Genomic DNA, 15,989 nt, shown 5'->3' on the forward strand with positions numbered 1-15,989 from the left:
TTTTGGTTCCCAAGTTTTATTCAAGAACTCATAAAAAATATTCCAGACAAAGGAGCTTTAATCCTCATCTTCCTCCTCCTCTTCGTCCTGGTTAATCTGGAAGTAACCTAATTCGTAACTTTCTTTGCTGCTAGCAACTATGCGCAACCAGTCACGCAGATTATTCTTCTTCAAATATTTTTTGGTGAGATACTTAAAATACCTTTTGGAAAAAGGCACCTCGGAAGTCACGGTGATCTTGCTCTTGCTCCTTTCGATGGTAACCACCCCTCCACCGAGATTCCCGGCTTTGCTGTTCACCTTGATTCTTTTTTTTTTAATTTTATTTATTTATTTGTGTGTGTGTGTGTGTGTGTGTGTGTGTCAGTGTGTGGCCAGCTCAGCCCACCAGGGGGCGGGGCTGGCTGGCATGTGGTGCTGGGGGATTGAACCGTGGTCCCTGCGCTTTGCTGAGTTTGTTCTAAGTAGGCACTTTAGACCACTGAGCCATCTCACCAGCCCTGTTCACCTTGATTCTTTCCTGGAGAAACTGCTCGAAATTGGCAGCGTCCATGATTCCATCTTCTACGGGATGTGTGCAATCAAGGGTGAACTTCAGGACCTGCTTCTTTTTTCTGCCCCCCTTCACTGCAAGCTTTTTCATGGGTGCCATGGTGGCCGAGGACTCAGAAAGGCCGGCCGAGGACTCGGAAAGACCTGAAACTTTAAATGTGTATTTTTTTTTAATTTTTTTTTTAAATTTTGGCAGAACTGGGGATTGAACTCAGATCCTTGAGCTTGCCAGCGAAGCACTTATTCTACTGAGACATCCCCCCTTTGAATGTGTATTTATGCATTAATTATGGCTTCTTCTGGGAATGTGAGAGAATGAGGGGCCTTTAAAGAACAAAGATGCATGTGATCACATGTAGAATCTAATACAGTCAAACTCAAAAGAAGCACAAAGTAGACTGTTGGTTACTAAAAGATTGGAGGTAGAAACGGAACAAGGAGAGACAGGCTCTAATTAAGTTGCCTAGTTGTCTTAGTTATTCTTCTCTTGTTGCTGGGACAAATACCAGACACTCAAAATAAAGGAAGGAAAGGTTTATTTAGCTCACAGTTACTGGAGGGTTCAGTCCATATTCAGCTGGGTCCAAGGCAGAGCAGCACACAGCAGAGGGCAATCTTTCATGGCCATGGCAAAGAGCAAGAGCACAAGGGAGAGGTAGCAGCAGCTCAAGCAGCTAGCTTCTCTTTCCTCCTTACATTGAAATGCAAATTACCTGCCCCAGAGCAGGTACAGCATCCAAACCCACAACAATCAATCACAAACTCCAGAAGCCTCCCCAAGACTGCACGAGGCTTGGGGGGACACCTATACACAAACCATAACACTAGTCCAAATAGCTCAGTGGATTAAAGAGCCTGCAAGCAGGCACAGGGGCCAGGGGTTCGATCCCCAGGCCTGCCGTGCCCACCCTGCCCCTGGGGGGCACTGAGATGGTGATTAAGACTGAGCATGGTGGCGCATGCCTGTAATCCCAGCTCTTGGGAGGCTGTAAACAGGCGGATCACTACAAGTCCTATCTAGTAGTGAGACCCTGAACACCCTATAGACCCTTCCCAAAAAATATAAAAAAAAAAGTTTCACAGTCTAGGCTGCAATTTTGAATCTTCCTAGGATTACACGACCATACCACCATGCTCCACTTCCTTTTAAGTTTTATTTTGAGACAGGGTCTCACTGAGTTGTCCAAATGGGACTCAAATTTACACCCTCCTGCCTCAGACTTTGTTGTGTATGTTTTGCACTATTTGTCAACCTTAGAGATAAAAGACTGATCTCACTAAAATCTCACCAAACAATGATTTATCCATTCTTATTTTGCTGCTTCTGAATGATTTCAGGACCAAAGATTACTATTTCTTTTTTTTCTTTTTTTCCCTGTATTTAGGACAGGGTCCACAGGGTCTCACATAGATTGGACTTGTAGTGATTTTCCTGTTTTCAGCCTTCCAAGTGCTGGGATTACAAGTGTGCGCTACCATGCCCAGTCTCAATCACTCTCTCATCGCTCCCCTCAGGCTGGGCTGGCACAGCACACAGAGCATCAAACCCTGGCCACTGTGCTCTGCCTAAGCAGGTGCTTTAGTCCACTGAGCTATCAGGCAGGCCCTGCTATTTAAACAGAAACATCATCGATAATTAAAAATGGTAGATTTTTTTTTTTTTGGTGGAACCGGGGATTGAACTCAGGCCCTTGTGCTTGCCAGACAAGCGCTTACTCTACTGAGCCATCTCCCCGGCCCCCAAAATGGTACATATTAAAAAATAGAGTAGCTTTTGTTTTCTAGTGTGATTATATATTTTTTTTCTGCCTTTTTTTAAAACTTTTTTTTTATAGAGTTATTTTTTTTTCAGAACTAAGGATTGAACTCAGGCCCTTGCACTTGTTAGGCAAGCACTAATTCTATTGAGCTGTCTCCTCGGCCCCTTAGAGTGTTTATTTTTTTTGTGGCCAGCTCAGCCCACCTGGGGGCAGGGCTGGCTGGCATGTGGTGCTGGGGGATTGAACCGCGGTCCCTGTGCTTTGCTAAGCTTGTTCTAAGTAGGTGCTTTAGACCACTGAGCTATCTCGCCAGCCCCTCTGCCATTTTTTTGAGATAAGGTCTCGATATGCAGTTCAGGCTGGTCTTGTACTCACAATGATCTTCCTGCCTAAGCCTCTTGAATGCTGGCATTTCTGCTTTTTTTTTTGAGACAAGATTGTACTATGTAGTTCAGGCTGGTCTTGAACTCACTTTGTAGCACTTGCTGGTCTCGAATTTACAATGATCCTCCCTGCCTGTGTCTCATGTGTGCTACTACGCCTGGCCCACGCTGATCTTAAACTTCTGGGCTCAAGTGATCTTCCTACTTTAGCCTCAAGTAGCTAGGATTATAGGCATGTACCACCACATCCAGATCCTTGTTACTTTTCTTAATATTCTTACCAGCCACCAAAAAAACCCATTTTAGAAAAAATGGACTGGGGAGATGGTTCGTAGAATAAGTGCTTCCCTGGCAAGCTCAAGGGCCTGAGTTAAATCACCAGTTCCACAAAAAAAAAAAATTGTTATGAACTTTGTAGGTGGAGCTCAGTGCTATGCAGCACCTGACTAATATGTTTTAGATACCGGGTTAGAGCCCCAGCAGCAGTGGGACATGGGGGTGTGTGTGGAGGGTGTACAGTTGTGTGGGCCTGTAGTCCTGGGGGCAAAGACAGAAAAATACTAGAGTCCAGCATTTAAAGGCCAACGTGTGTTTTTTTTTTCCTAAACTTGTAAAATCAATTAGCTGGGTGTTTCTAGTGACCACTGAAAGAGCATTGGTATAAGAAACGGCCCCAAAGTAAAATAGTCATGCAATTACTAATCTTTTTTATTTATTTTTTTTGTGGAACTGGGGATTGAACTCAGACCCTTGGCACTTGCCAAGGAAGCACTTATTCCACTGAGTCATCTCCCAGGCCCCACAATTACTAATCTATGGTGAAATCCCAACGCTCGGGATAAGGCTTTCCATGCCAAAACAAGGTTTGATCCTCATCTTGTCATCAGAGCCTGACTTGTGATTTTTAATATTTCTCCTATAAAAATTACTATTGCTTAGTTGGACTTTGTATAACTGTTGATGCACTACATTGATTTTGGAAACTGTTTTACATGTTATCCTCGTAAATCTGATTGCATCTAGGCAAGCTGATGAAGAATTTCAGATCCTGGCAAACTCTTGGAGATACTCCAGTGCATTTACTAACAGGATATTTTTTGCCATGGTGGATTTTGATGAAGGCTCTGATGTATTTCAGATGGTAAGATCTTTAGTTTATTCTTATACAGGAATAGGTAAAATATGAATTAAGTAGAATACCTGTTTTTCAGTGGCTACAAGATGTTTACTAGGGGGCCGGGGAGATGGCCCAGTGGAATAAGCACTTCCCTGGCAAGCGCAAGGACCTGAGTTCAATCCCCAGTTCCACCAAAAAAAAAAAAAGAAGTTTACTAGGACTCTTCTTATATAAAATCTAGAGTCCTGAACTAAAAGCAAACTGGAGTTTAATTCCCAGCACTGTAGGAAGCTCTTCCTGGTCCTCGTCTCAGTCCAAAAAGTCTGTGTTTGTAATCCCAAAAATATGTTATTGGAATCCCACCAACTTAATTCCAATCTTCCACTCCCAGTGCAACCCACAGTGAAAATAAAGATACTAAAGCATAATTATAATTATAGGGAGGGGCCGGGGAGATGGCTCAGTGGCATAAGTGCTTCCTCCGGCAAGTACAAGGGCCTTAGTTCAATCCCCGGTTCCAAAAAAAACAAAGAAAAAATAATTATAGGGAGCCAAGGGACCCTAAGTCAAGCTACAAAGATGGCTTTCCGGAACAAAAAGGGCTGACCCAGGACCTCACCTGGCTTTTATTCAGTTGTGAAGGACTAGTGGCTTGAGGGTGAATGACTGAGAATTGTGGGAAGTAGGTGAGTACTGTGAACTAGGCTAAGTAGGAGGCCTGCATTTACCTCTGTCATATGCAGAAAGAAGGATATGCAGAAAAAGTAATTTGCATTATACTATTGAGATAGTATCTAATATTTTGGGCTCCAGTGCTTCAGCTCTGATGTGTAATCTTTCAAACTCCAGCAAGTCATAGCTTCTTTCTTGAGGCTTAATCCCAGCCGACAGCACTGTCGCTTTGTCCTGTTTCAACTGGGCTCATATTAAAGAGCAGCAGGTGTGGATTACCAGGGAAACACACTTCTTCAAAGACTATCACCAGCACCTCGGCTAGAGCAGTATGCATTGCTTAAAGCCAATTGAAGGGATAAGGAAAAATCATAGCCAGCTCTGTACATTATCAATACAAGGAAATAGGGTCAGGCTCAGCCAACATGGAGAGAATTGCTCTTCTTTCAAGGAGAGTTGCTCAGGTGGTCCTCCATACCAGTACCAAAAAGGGAATCAAACCCTGCAACTCTATACCCACTAAAACACTTCTATGCTTCCTACCCCAGCCCTGCTAACCCCCATTATCCTTTCTGTCTCTGTGACTGTGACTACTCTAGGTACTTTATATAATTGGAATCATATAGTATTTGTCTTTTTGTGACTGTCATTTCACATAATATTATGTCCTCAAAGTTCATGTTGTATCAGAACTTTGTTTTTGTTACTGGGGATTATATAGCACTTGCATTGTAGAGTCTTATATAGCACTTGCATTGTAGAGTCTGATCTACATAGTGAGATCCTGTAGATCCTGTACTAAATACATAAAAAAAGACAGCATGGTGCCAGATCTGGCAAATAAGGTGGATGAGGACATCCGAGTTGCATGTTTTTACACACCTATCTGCCATTGTTTGCCATAATTCATTCTCTGTGATAGGATTACATATTGACAAGAAACAAAGGCTTATATCTATTGGTCAGAAACTTTCTCTAGGGGGCTGGTAAGATAGCTCAGCAGACTAAGCGCCTGCTTAAGCAAGCACAGGGACAGGTTTGATCCAGCCCCACCCCCCTGGCATGCTGAGCAGGTAACTGAGTCCGGGTGTGGTGGTGCACGCCTATAATCCCAGTGTTGGGGAGGCTGAAAACAGGAGGATCATTATGAGTCCAACCTGTGTAGTGAGACCCTGTACCAAATACATAAAAAAAGAAACTTTCTCTAGAACATAGACTCTGTTTTGCACAAGTAATTATACCATGTTATGAAAGATAAAATGCAGATGAGAGAGTTATGACTTCTTTGCCTTAGCAATTCCTGTGTTGTCTTCTCAGGCATGTCATAATCACATGATAAAGAAAACGAAAGGCTCATCAGTAAATATTTATGGAACCAATTATAATGAACTATGTCTTCTGAGTATGGTAGAATACTCCTGTAATAACAGATACTTGGCAGGTTGAAGCAGAAGATCACAGATTAAAGACCAGCCTGAACAATTAACAAGACCCTGTCATCATTTAAAGAAAAGACCATTTGATTATTTCTGTATACAGCTATCATTTTATATTGGTTTTCAGTTGGTGTCTTTTTTTTTGAGACAGCATCTTGCTACAAAATTCAGACTGAACTCATCTGTAGCCCAGGCTGGCCTCAGCTACTTACTGGACATAGTAAGTAGCACACACATATAATACTAGCTACTGGGGAGATGAAGCAAAGGCTATGGATATAGTTTGGTGGTAGAGCACCCCTGGGATCATTTGCCAGTACTGCACACACATACAAAAAATACTGTACTCTATTTGAGGTTGCGTCAGCTACATAAGACTTTTTCTTAAAATTTTATTGAGAAATAAGAATGAGACAGTTTCAAAACAGGTTAGTAGTACAGTTATAGTAATTAATATACTGCATAGCAGTCAGCACAAAGACACATCCACTGGTAAGAGATGGGGCAGCGTGTACACTAAAATGTACAACCACAATAGACTGAAACACAGCCAATATTAAAATCTATGCACTTGTAATAACACTTGAAAAGTGGCCTGTTGAGAAACACTAAATCTTTTTTTTTTTTTTTTTTGGTGGAACCGGGGATTGAACTCAGGCCCTTGTGCTTGCCAGGGAAGCGCTTATTCCACTGAGCCATCTCCCTGACCCTCCAAAAAAGTGGCCTGTTGAGCATGAACTCAGTTTGAAAAACAAAATAGTAAACATAAGACTGTTTTGGTGCTCATGAATAGTGGCTAAACAGATTAAAATACCTGTGGTATGGGAAATTCCTTTTTAGTGGAGTGCAATGTAGATTTCTTAGCTAGAAATTTATATTTAGTCAGTAAAGAATAATAAAGTCACAATCAGACTTGTATTTGAACCCTGACTCCACCGTTTTAGCAAATCAATTAACCTGTCTAATTCTGAGCTGCTTCATCTTTGTATAGTGCCTCACCTTTGTAAAATGTCCTCCTCATGTTTGTAAAATCATTTACCATTAATATTATTTTCTTGATAATTTTTACTTCCATGGACTGCTCTTCCTTCAGCTAAACATGAATTCTGCTCCAACGTTCATCAACTTTCCTGCAAAAGGGAAGCCTAAACGAGGTGATACATACGAGTTGCAGGTGCGGGGTTTTTCAGCTGAGCAAATTGCCCGTTGGATTGCAGACAGAACTGATGTCAACGTGAGTTCCCAACTTTGCAGATGGTTTACTGTAGTTCCCTTTAAATTTTACTGGGAGGTTATAATGGTCTTGGACCTATGTCACTGAGGTAGTTTAGCAGTTCTTTCATAAGTAGTATTTATCAGAATTATCCTAATAAAAGAATGAAATAACAGGGCTGGGCATGTAGATCTGTGGCACAGTGCCTGCCTGGCAAGCACAAGGTCCTGAGTTCAATTCCTGATATCAAAAAAGAAAAGAGTGAAATTACAGAACCTCCCATTATTCTGTGGAATTCAGCCTGGAAACCACTCTTGACTTTCTTAAATCTGTGGGCTGTCTAGTTGTACCTAGGAATCCCTCTTAGTATAAAAGATGTTATAGGATGATTAAATAGAATATTATACCAATTGCACCCCATTTTAGAATACAGTATCAAATGTTTTAATTGAAATGAAATGAGAAAAGTTTACTTTTTCCAAAGAATAACCGCATTTTTTATTATTTAACTTAGTAAATAAATGTTATGCTTTAAAATGTTTTTCCCAGCTGGGAGTGGTGGCATATACCTATAATCTCAGCACTTAGAAGGCTGAGGCAGGAGTATCACCTTGAGTTCTTCATCCTATATAGTGAGCTCAAGGCCAATCTCAACAACATAGTGACCCTGTCTGAAAAATAAATGAATAATGGAGGTGTCAGTATAGTTCTGTTTTGCAATACTATTTTCAATAGACTATTTCTAGGCATCTGGATATTCCTGTCCCCGGTCCTTTTAGGCCTTTATTTGAAGATCATCTCCACTCTCCCTGGCCAATCCCTCTCTAGAATGTTAAACTTGCTGAGAAAGTTGTGGCACTTGCTGCAGGGATGTCCAAAGGTGTGCTAGGACTTGCTTCACAATCCTGCCCTGCTTTTTATATTTCACTTTTTACTTTCAAACCAGACATCATGAAATGAAAAGATATTCCCTCTCTCTTGATAGACAAAATCAAAATACAGAATTGCCCATACTTTCAAAACTAAAATACAGATTGAATGTAATCTTTATCAAAACACCAATAGCTTTCTGAGGAGTAGAAAAAGATAATGCATGAATACTTACAGGTGTGGAGTTCCATGCTTATAAATCCCAGCACTCAGAAACATTGTCTTGAGTTTGGGGGTCACTAAGAGCTACATAGTGACTTTTAAGATCAGCCTGAACTAACAGAGGCATTCCTGTCTCAATGAAAACTCTTAAAATTCCTATGAACTCAGAAGAGACCTAGAATATCAAAAACAATCCAGGGTAACAAGTAAAATTGAGGCATCATAATCCTGGATTTAAAGTTATATTACAAAGGTGCAATGAAAAGTAAGTAGATAATAGGAAATACTTGGTAAAAGGAAAGGGCACAAAAGGATAGAGTAGAGGGAGGGGAAAGGAAAGGATTGAAAAAATTTAAGATGAGCTGTGTACATGTAATCACTATGAACCACAAGTATGTACTGATAAAAAAATAAATTGGGATAATGGGAGTCTGTCCATGACCTGAAACAATAAATAAATAAATAAAATATTTTTCTCTTTCCATTAGATTAGAGTAATTAGACCTCCAAATTATGCTGGTCCCCTTATGTTGGGATTGCTTTTGGCTGTTATTGGTGGACTTGTGTATCTTCGAAGAAGCAATATGGAATTTCTCTTTAATAAAACAGGATGGGCTTTTGCAGCTTTGGTGAGTAGATTTTAACAAGAAAAAAAAATTTTTTGCAAGGCATAACTACTTAATTTAAAAAAATGTCTTTGTTACCATATGCAAGTAGTACCTGTCCTATGTTCTAGGATCCACATGAAACTACCAACAGAACGCTAAGTCATTAGTATATGAACATAATTTTTTTTTTTTTGCGGAACTGGGGATTGAACTCAGGCCCTTTCGCTTATTCTACTGACCTATCTCCCCAGCCCCCAAAAATCTTTTTTTTTTTTTTTGGCAGAACCGGGGATTGAACTCAGGACCTTGCACTTGCCAGGGAAGCACTTATTCCACTGAGCCATCTCCACAGCCCACTAGTACATATTTGCATTACATAACATTTATATTCTTTAACCTGGCATGTGGTGTTTTGTTGTTGTTATTGTTGTTATTTGTTTTTTGTATTTTTAGTATGGAGTCTACAGGATCTCACTACACACATCAGACTCAGTGGTCCTCCTGTTTTTAGCCTCGCAAGTGCTGGGATTACAGGCTTGCGCCACCACTCCCAGTCACAATCGCTGTCTCAGTGTGCCGATTGACCCTGGCCCCTGCATCTGCCTAAGCAGGTGCTTTAACCCACTGATCTGTCTGTCCAGCTCTAACTGGGCATGGTGATGCCCACCTGTAATCCCAACACTTAAGAGGCTAAAACAGCAGAATTGCTGAGCGTTCAAGGCCAGCCTTGGCTTCATAGTGAGACCTTGTCTCAAAAATGAAAATATTTCACATTCTTTTTGTGGAGTTGGCACATGTACATATTTATTTTTAATTTCATTTTGGGAGGATTTTTTTTTTTTTTTTGTGGAACCGGGGATTGAACTCAGGCCCTTGAGTTCAGTCTTACTCTACTGAGTCATCTCTCTGGCCCAATAATTTTATATATATATATATATTTATTTTTGTGTTAAAATCAGTTTGTTACCAGCTGGTGTGGTGACACACGGCCTTTAAACCCAGCACTTGGTAGGCTGAGGCAGGAGGATCCTTGGGAGTTCAAGCCAGCCTAAACTGCATAGAAGAACTGTCTCCAAAAGACAAAAACATGTATTGGAAAGATAGCTTAGTGGTCTAAAGTGCCTGCTTAGGCAATCTAGGCAGGCACAGGGGACTGTGGTTCAATCCTTGGCACCACATGCCATGCCAGCCCCACCCACAGGGTGGGCTGAGCTGGATTTTTAAAAAAAAGACATAAAAGATTGTTTGTTTCCTCCATTATCTCAGTAGGGTAGTCCAAACTTCTTTTTTTTTTTTTTTGGCAGAACTGGGGATTGAACTCAGGTCCTTGTGCTTGCCAGACAAGCACTTATTCTACTGAGCTATCTCCCCGGCCCCCAAACTTCTAAGAACTGATTATATTTGCTTTTTATGCAATTTAAATTTTAGGGGCCGGGGAGTGGCTCAGTGGAATAAGCACTTCCTTGGCAAGGGCCTGAGTTCAATCCCTGGTTCCGCCAAAAAAATAAATAAATTTTATTTCTATTTATTTATTTATTTATTTATTTTGCTGCAAAAGGGTTTATTTTCTTTTGGTCCAAGATTTGGGAGGGGGCTCCAGAAAGGTGAGAAAGCTGCCTAGTGGCTGGAGGGAGAGGGTTAGGCAAAGCCCTTACGCCGGGTGATGCAGGAGCCCCTCAGAGACCGCCAGGCTCTGACCTCCTAGTCATGTTTAAGAGTGAGCCTTTCAAAGAGGTACTCGCCCAGCCCAGCCTGGGAGCTCGCCAGCCTGCGGAGGTTGGTGAGGTGGTCACCTATCTTCTTGATGAGCTTCACCTCCTCATCTAGGAAGTGGTTCTCCAGGAAATCACAGATATGGGGGTCAGTCTTGGCAGAGCCCAAGGCATGAAGGTCCAGAAGAGCTTGGTTCAGGTTCTTCTCCAGGGCCAGGGCAGCTTCCATGGCGTCCAAGGTTTTACCCCACTCATCTTCAGATGGTTTCTGCATGTCTTGAAAGAGTACACGGCCACTGCGCCGGTTTTGCATCTTCAGGAGATGCTCGGCTCCCTCGCGTTTCTCCTTGGCCAGCTCACGGAAGAAGTGGCCCACGCCCTCCAGAGCCACATCATCTTGGTCAAAGTAGTAGCCCAGAGAGAGGTAGGTGTAGGAGGCCCGCAGGTGCAGGTTCACCAAGCGGTTGACAGCAGCCTCCACCTCGGTGGAATAATTCTGACGAATCTGAGAGGTCATGGCTGATCAGCAATAAGGAGCTACCCACAAAAGAATGGTGTTGTCCGGTCCTGGAAGGAGGCGATAGGCGAGAAGATGGTCCCGAAACTTGTACCTGGAAGGTGGATGGGAAGATGAAAGAGGAGTCCCCGGGTCTGTTCCGTCCAAACACTGTTGAAGCAAAAACAGATCCGCGGGACCTCCGGACGCGCCGCTCTAAATAAATTTTAGACTGTTGTGTCTATAAAGATCTAAAATTCTTTGAGTACATTCTTTTTTTTTTTGTGGTACTGGAGATTGAACTCAGGACCCTGTGCTTACCAGACAAACACTTATTCTACTGAACTATCTCCCCGTCCCCTCTTGAGTACATTCTTTTAAAAAGTGTTCAGTAAGTCAGGTGTGATGTACACCTATAATCCCAGCATTCCTGGAGACTGAGGCAGGAGGATTACAAGTTTGAGTTCAGCCTAGGCAATTTGGTGACTTAATGAGACTGAAAAAAAGTAAAAAGGATAGTGATGCTACCATGTAAAGGCTCTGGGTTTAACCTGTAGTACCATAAACAAACAAATACTAAATAAATAAATAGTGGGAAAAGGCATTTAGTATTCAGTTTCAAAACTTGTCAGTTTAGTTATACTAAATTTTTAAAAAGTATTTTCCTTTTGAAGTATTATTAAAGGGCTGGGGAGATGGCTCAGTGGAATAAGCACTTCCCTGGCAAGTACAAGGGCCTGAGTTCAACCCCCAGTACCGCAAAAAAAAATTTATTAAAATGTAATTGTTCTAAAATATAGGGGCCAGGGAGATAGCTCAGTAGAATAAGCGCAAGGGTCTGAGTTCAATCCCCAGTTCCACAAAAAAAAAAAAGGAAAATATAAGCATTAGTAAATAAGTCATTGGGGGCTGGTGAGATGGCTCAGTGGTCTGAAGCACCTACTTAGAACAAGCTTAGTGAAGCCCGAAGCCCAGGGACCGCGGTTCAATCCCCCAGCACCACATGCCAGCCAGCCCACCCCCTGGTGGGCTGAGCCGGCCACACACACACACACACACACACACACACACAATAAATAAATGAAATTTTAAAAAAATAATTTAAAAAAAGTAAATAAGTCATTTAGCTAGAAATTTTTTTCACTGATTATCTGAACAGTTCTAATATTTTATTTACTTTTTAATGTAATCAAAATAGGACTAGAGGTCCCGCATGCCTTGCTGGTCCCACACCCGGGGACACTGAGCCAACAACCTAGTCTGGGCGTGGTGGCACATTCCTTTTAATTCCACTGCTCGGGAGGCTGGAAACAGGAGGATCACTATGAGTCTGAGCTGTATAGTGAGAACCTGTACCAAATGCATAAAGTAAAAAAAACTAGGACTAGAGAGCTGGGACTGATGCACATGCCTGTAATCCTAGAACACAGGACGGTGAGTCAGGAGGACTTCTGTGAGTTTGAGGCCAACCTAGTATACCTACTGAGTTCAAGGGCAGCCTGAACTGCATGGCCAGAACCTGTCCCAAAAAACCACAATAATTGTGGTTCATATTAAGCACTGAATTTATTGACTGGCTATTTATTTACCATTCAGAGTAATTGAATATTACTCAGATTAATCTGTGAATTTATATTGTTTATAAAATTTATACTTGGAAAATGTTAATTCTTTGAATATTTTACTGTTTTAGTTTTTTTTCTCCAATTTCCTTAATGCCCAAAAATTTTACCCTCCCTTACCCTTGACAGTTCTTTCAGTTTTACACAACTGTTTTACAACTTTCTATGTACAACTTTTTAAGGGTACAAATAAAATTACTTTTTTTTTTTTTTGGCGGAACCAGGGATTGAACTCAGACCCTTGCACTTGCTAGGGAAGTGCTTATTGCACTGAGCCATCTCCCCGGTCCCTTAAAATGACATTTTTTCAAGAAAAAAAAGTAAGACTAGACTGACTATGAATATTTCTTTCTTTTTTCTTTTTTTTTTATTTTATTTTTTCCGGCCATGGGTATTTCATTACCTTTTCTTTCCTAGTGTTTTGTTCTTGCCATGACATCTGGTCAAATGTGGAACCATATAAGAGGACCACCATATGCCCATAAGAATCCCCACACAGGACATGTGGTAAGAAGTCTTGGTTTTGTTTCCATTTTATAGCAAAATTAACATAGCGATTATCACTGCATGAGACCAGTGCCAGTATATGAAGGAATTAGATGTAGTTTTGACTTTTCAGTTTCTTTGTGTTAATAGGTTTCAGGTACTTAAGAGAATTAAAAGGGTGAAGTTCCTTATTCCTTTTGGTGAGTCATTTTGACTAAGTGCACTAAGGGTGAAAGTTAGTCTGCAACTGAATACAAAAATTAATCAAGTACTTGAGCATGTACTGTTTATAGGCACCTGGTGAATTTTATCTGCTATATTGATAAACAAAAGCATGGTCATTGTTTAATGGGGTGTATATTATTTTATCTTATGGTCTTATGAAAATGGATACTAGTTTTTCATGTGTTTTGTTGCTGAGAATATGATAAGAAACATTAATACAGAAATAGCTTTTATAAAATTCTAATGTATTTACTGATAAATGACACTGACTCAAAATATGCTATATGCTTACCTACATCAGGTGAATTAATTTGTACAGTTTTAAATAGCCTATGTGAGGGTTAGGGTAGAATTTAATTTATATTTAATGTATCTGTTTTTCCCCTGAAGAATTATATCCATGGAAGCAGTCAAGCCCAGTTTGTAGCTGAAACACACATTGTTCTTCTGTTCAGTATCCTTTTCACAATAATTCTTGGCTGCTGCATTTTAGTTTGCCTAATTTCTCACAATGTAGTATTCTTTCTGCAGCCTTTGTTTGGGACTGCTTTCCTAATATAGGTCATAATATCCTTCAGAAGTCATATTATTGTGTCATCCATCTTAGCTCAATTAGCTAGAGACCCCAAGGACAAACCTGCAGCCTAATAAAGCAGGGTTTATTGGTGCACTGATACAAGCAAATATGGTTATCAGAGTGAGCCTGGGATGTTCTTTTACCAAAAAAAGGTAGAGTTTTACAAGGATTTGACGTAAGGGGTGGGTTTAGGTTACATTTAAATGCAGCATAGTTTTAAAAAAGCAAGGGTCTAGGGGGTAGTTCATTACTAGTGTTCTTGCCTAGCAAGTGTAATGCCCTGAATTCTGCCCCCAGCACTGCAAAAGAAAGAAAAGGAGGGGAGAAGGCTAAGCACAAAGGGTGTAATATTAAGTCTTAAGGTTTTGAAGTAGACTCAATGTTCTATTTCTTAGGAAACTACAAATTTAAATAAATGGGAGATTTTTGTTTTTAAACTCCTTGAAGTGCAAGATAGCTCAGTGGTTCAAAGTGCCCCGCCCCTAGGGCAGGCTGAGCCAGCCACACACAAAAAATAAATAAATGAAGTGGTACATCTTGGTTATAAATTAAGACTACTGAGAAGTTATACTTGTAATTTTTTTCTTATTTAATATATGTATGTAAAAAATAATATATGTTTTCAAAACTAATTACATTCATCTTGGGATTATATATATATATATATCCTTGAGCATTTTTATCTCCCCTCTGCCCCCACCCATTTCCTTCTCTTGATCCCCTTCCCTTCTAATTGCAAACTGAGTAATGTAGATCCTCTATATAAGTGTGGCAGGTCTCATACTGATAAAATTTCAAACAGTTTAAGATTTTTGTGTGTGTGTGGTACTGGGGATTGAACTCAGGACTTTGTGCTTGCCAGGCAAGCACTTATTCTGCTGAACTATTAGCCCCACCTTATGATTTAAAAAAAAAACAGAATTCTCTGTTGAGTCAGAAGGCAATAGTTTGTCAAAGACACAGAGATACTTGATGTTTTTTTAAATGTATTTAGTACAGGGTCTCACTACACGGATCAGACTCGTAGTGATTCACCTAATTTCAGCCTCCCAAGCACTGGGATTACAGGCCCGCACCACCACACCCAGTCTCAGTGGCCATCTCAGAAAAGCCCGGGGGTGGGGCTGGCACAGCAGACCCCCGCCACTGTGCTCTGCCTAAGCATGCCTAAGCAGGTGCTTTAGTCTGCTGAGTTAGTTGGCTGCCCATGAGATATTTGGTATTTTTTTTAATTATTTTTCTTTTATTTTTTATTTTTATTCATTTATTTATTTATGTGTGTGTGTGTGTGTGTGTGTGTGTGTGGCCAGCTCAGCCCACCAGGGGGCGGGGCTGGCTGGCATATGGTGCTGGGGGATTGAACCGCGGTCCCTGTGCTTTTGCTAAGCTTGTTCTAAGTAGGTACTTTAGACCACTGAGCCATCCCAGCCCCGATATTTGGTAGTTTTAAGCTTCACCATGCCTAGGGAGAAATTCTTTCCTGTGAATGTTGCAGCTTTTTTTTTTTTTTTTTTTTTTGCAAAAAAGGGAATTGAACTCAGGACCTTGTGCTTACCAGGGAAGTGCTTATTCCACTGAGCCATCTCCCCAGCCCCAGATTTTTCTTTTGTCTACTTTGTTCTTTGTTTATAGTTTGGGTTTCCCACACAAAGCAACATGATATTTAAACTTGTCTGTTTGATTTCAAATTATGATCTCAGAGTATGTGCATTTACCTAGAAATGCCTCAAGTTTATCCTTCTTTATGTTTTGAGTTTTGTTTTTTTATTTTTTGAAGCAGGATCTTGCTACATAGTCCAGACTGTCATTGAATTCCCTGTGAAGCCCAGACTAGCCTTGAACTTTCAGCAATCCTAGGAGCCTCTGCCTCCTAAGTACTTAAGATTTTTTTATTTCTTTTCTTTCTTTTTTTTTTGGCAGAACCAGGGATTGAACTCAGGCCCTTGGTTTGCCAGGCAAGTACTTATTCTACTGAACCATCTCCCTGGCCCCTAGTACTGGGATTAACATGCATATCATTGTGGCTATTTTTATGACA

At 40.8% G+C, this 15,989-nt stretch overlaps 2 protein-coding genes and 1 pseudogene across 2 annotated transcripts in view; 1 reads left to right on the plus strand and 2 right to left on the minus strand.

Moving 5' to 3' along the window:
• Magt1 (magnesium transporter 1) overlaps positions 1–15,989 on the plus strand; it is a 68,335-nt gene that overhangs the window by 31,407 nt on the left and 20,939 nt on the right. The window contains exons 3-7 of the mRNA XM_004648105.2: positions 3,719–3,836; positions 7,014–7,154; positions 8,714–8,854; positions 13,081–13,170; positions 13,765–13,828. Of these exons, the coding sequence (XP_004648162.1) occupies positions 3,719–3,836; positions 7,014–7,154; positions 8,714–8,854; positions 13,081–13,170; positions 13,765–13,828 (554 nt within the window). The remainder of the gene's footprint in view (positions 1–3,718; positions 3,837–7,013; positions 7,155–8,713; positions 8,855–13,080; positions 13,171–13,764; positions 13,829–15,989) is intronic.
• Positions 6–652, minus strand: LOC105741240 (60S ribosomal protein L22-like). Its single transcript, XM_012513187.2, has 2 exons — positions 509–652; positions 6–300 (listed from the first exon to the last, which is right to left on the minus strand). The coding sequence occupies exons 1-2, from the start codon at positions 650–652 to the stop codon at positions 58–60; spliced, it is 387 nt and encodes a 128-aa protein (XP_012368641.1). The 3' UTR covers positions 6–57.
• LOC101582861 lies at positions 10,378–11,253 on the minus strand (annotated as a pseudogene).

This window comes from Octodon degus, unplaced genomic scaffold (assembly GCF_000260255.1).
Source record: "Octodon degus isolate 3935 unplaced genomic scaffold, OctDeg1.0 scaffold00353, whole genome shotgun sequence".
Classification (NCBI taxonomy): Eukaryota; Metazoa; Chordata; class Mammalia; order Rodentia; family Octodontidae; genus Octodon; species Octodon degus.

Bases quoted from the DNA above. Each gene is read 5' to 3' on its own strand.
- LOC105741240 (XM_012513187.2), bottom strand. From the start codon at position 652: ATGGCACCCATGAAAAAGCTTGCAGTGAAGGGGGGCAGAAAAAAGAAG. The intron at 301-508 runs GTGAACAGGGCT...AAAAGAATCAAG, and splicing joins TTCTCCAGGAAAGAATCAAG to GTGAACAGCAAAGCCGGGAA.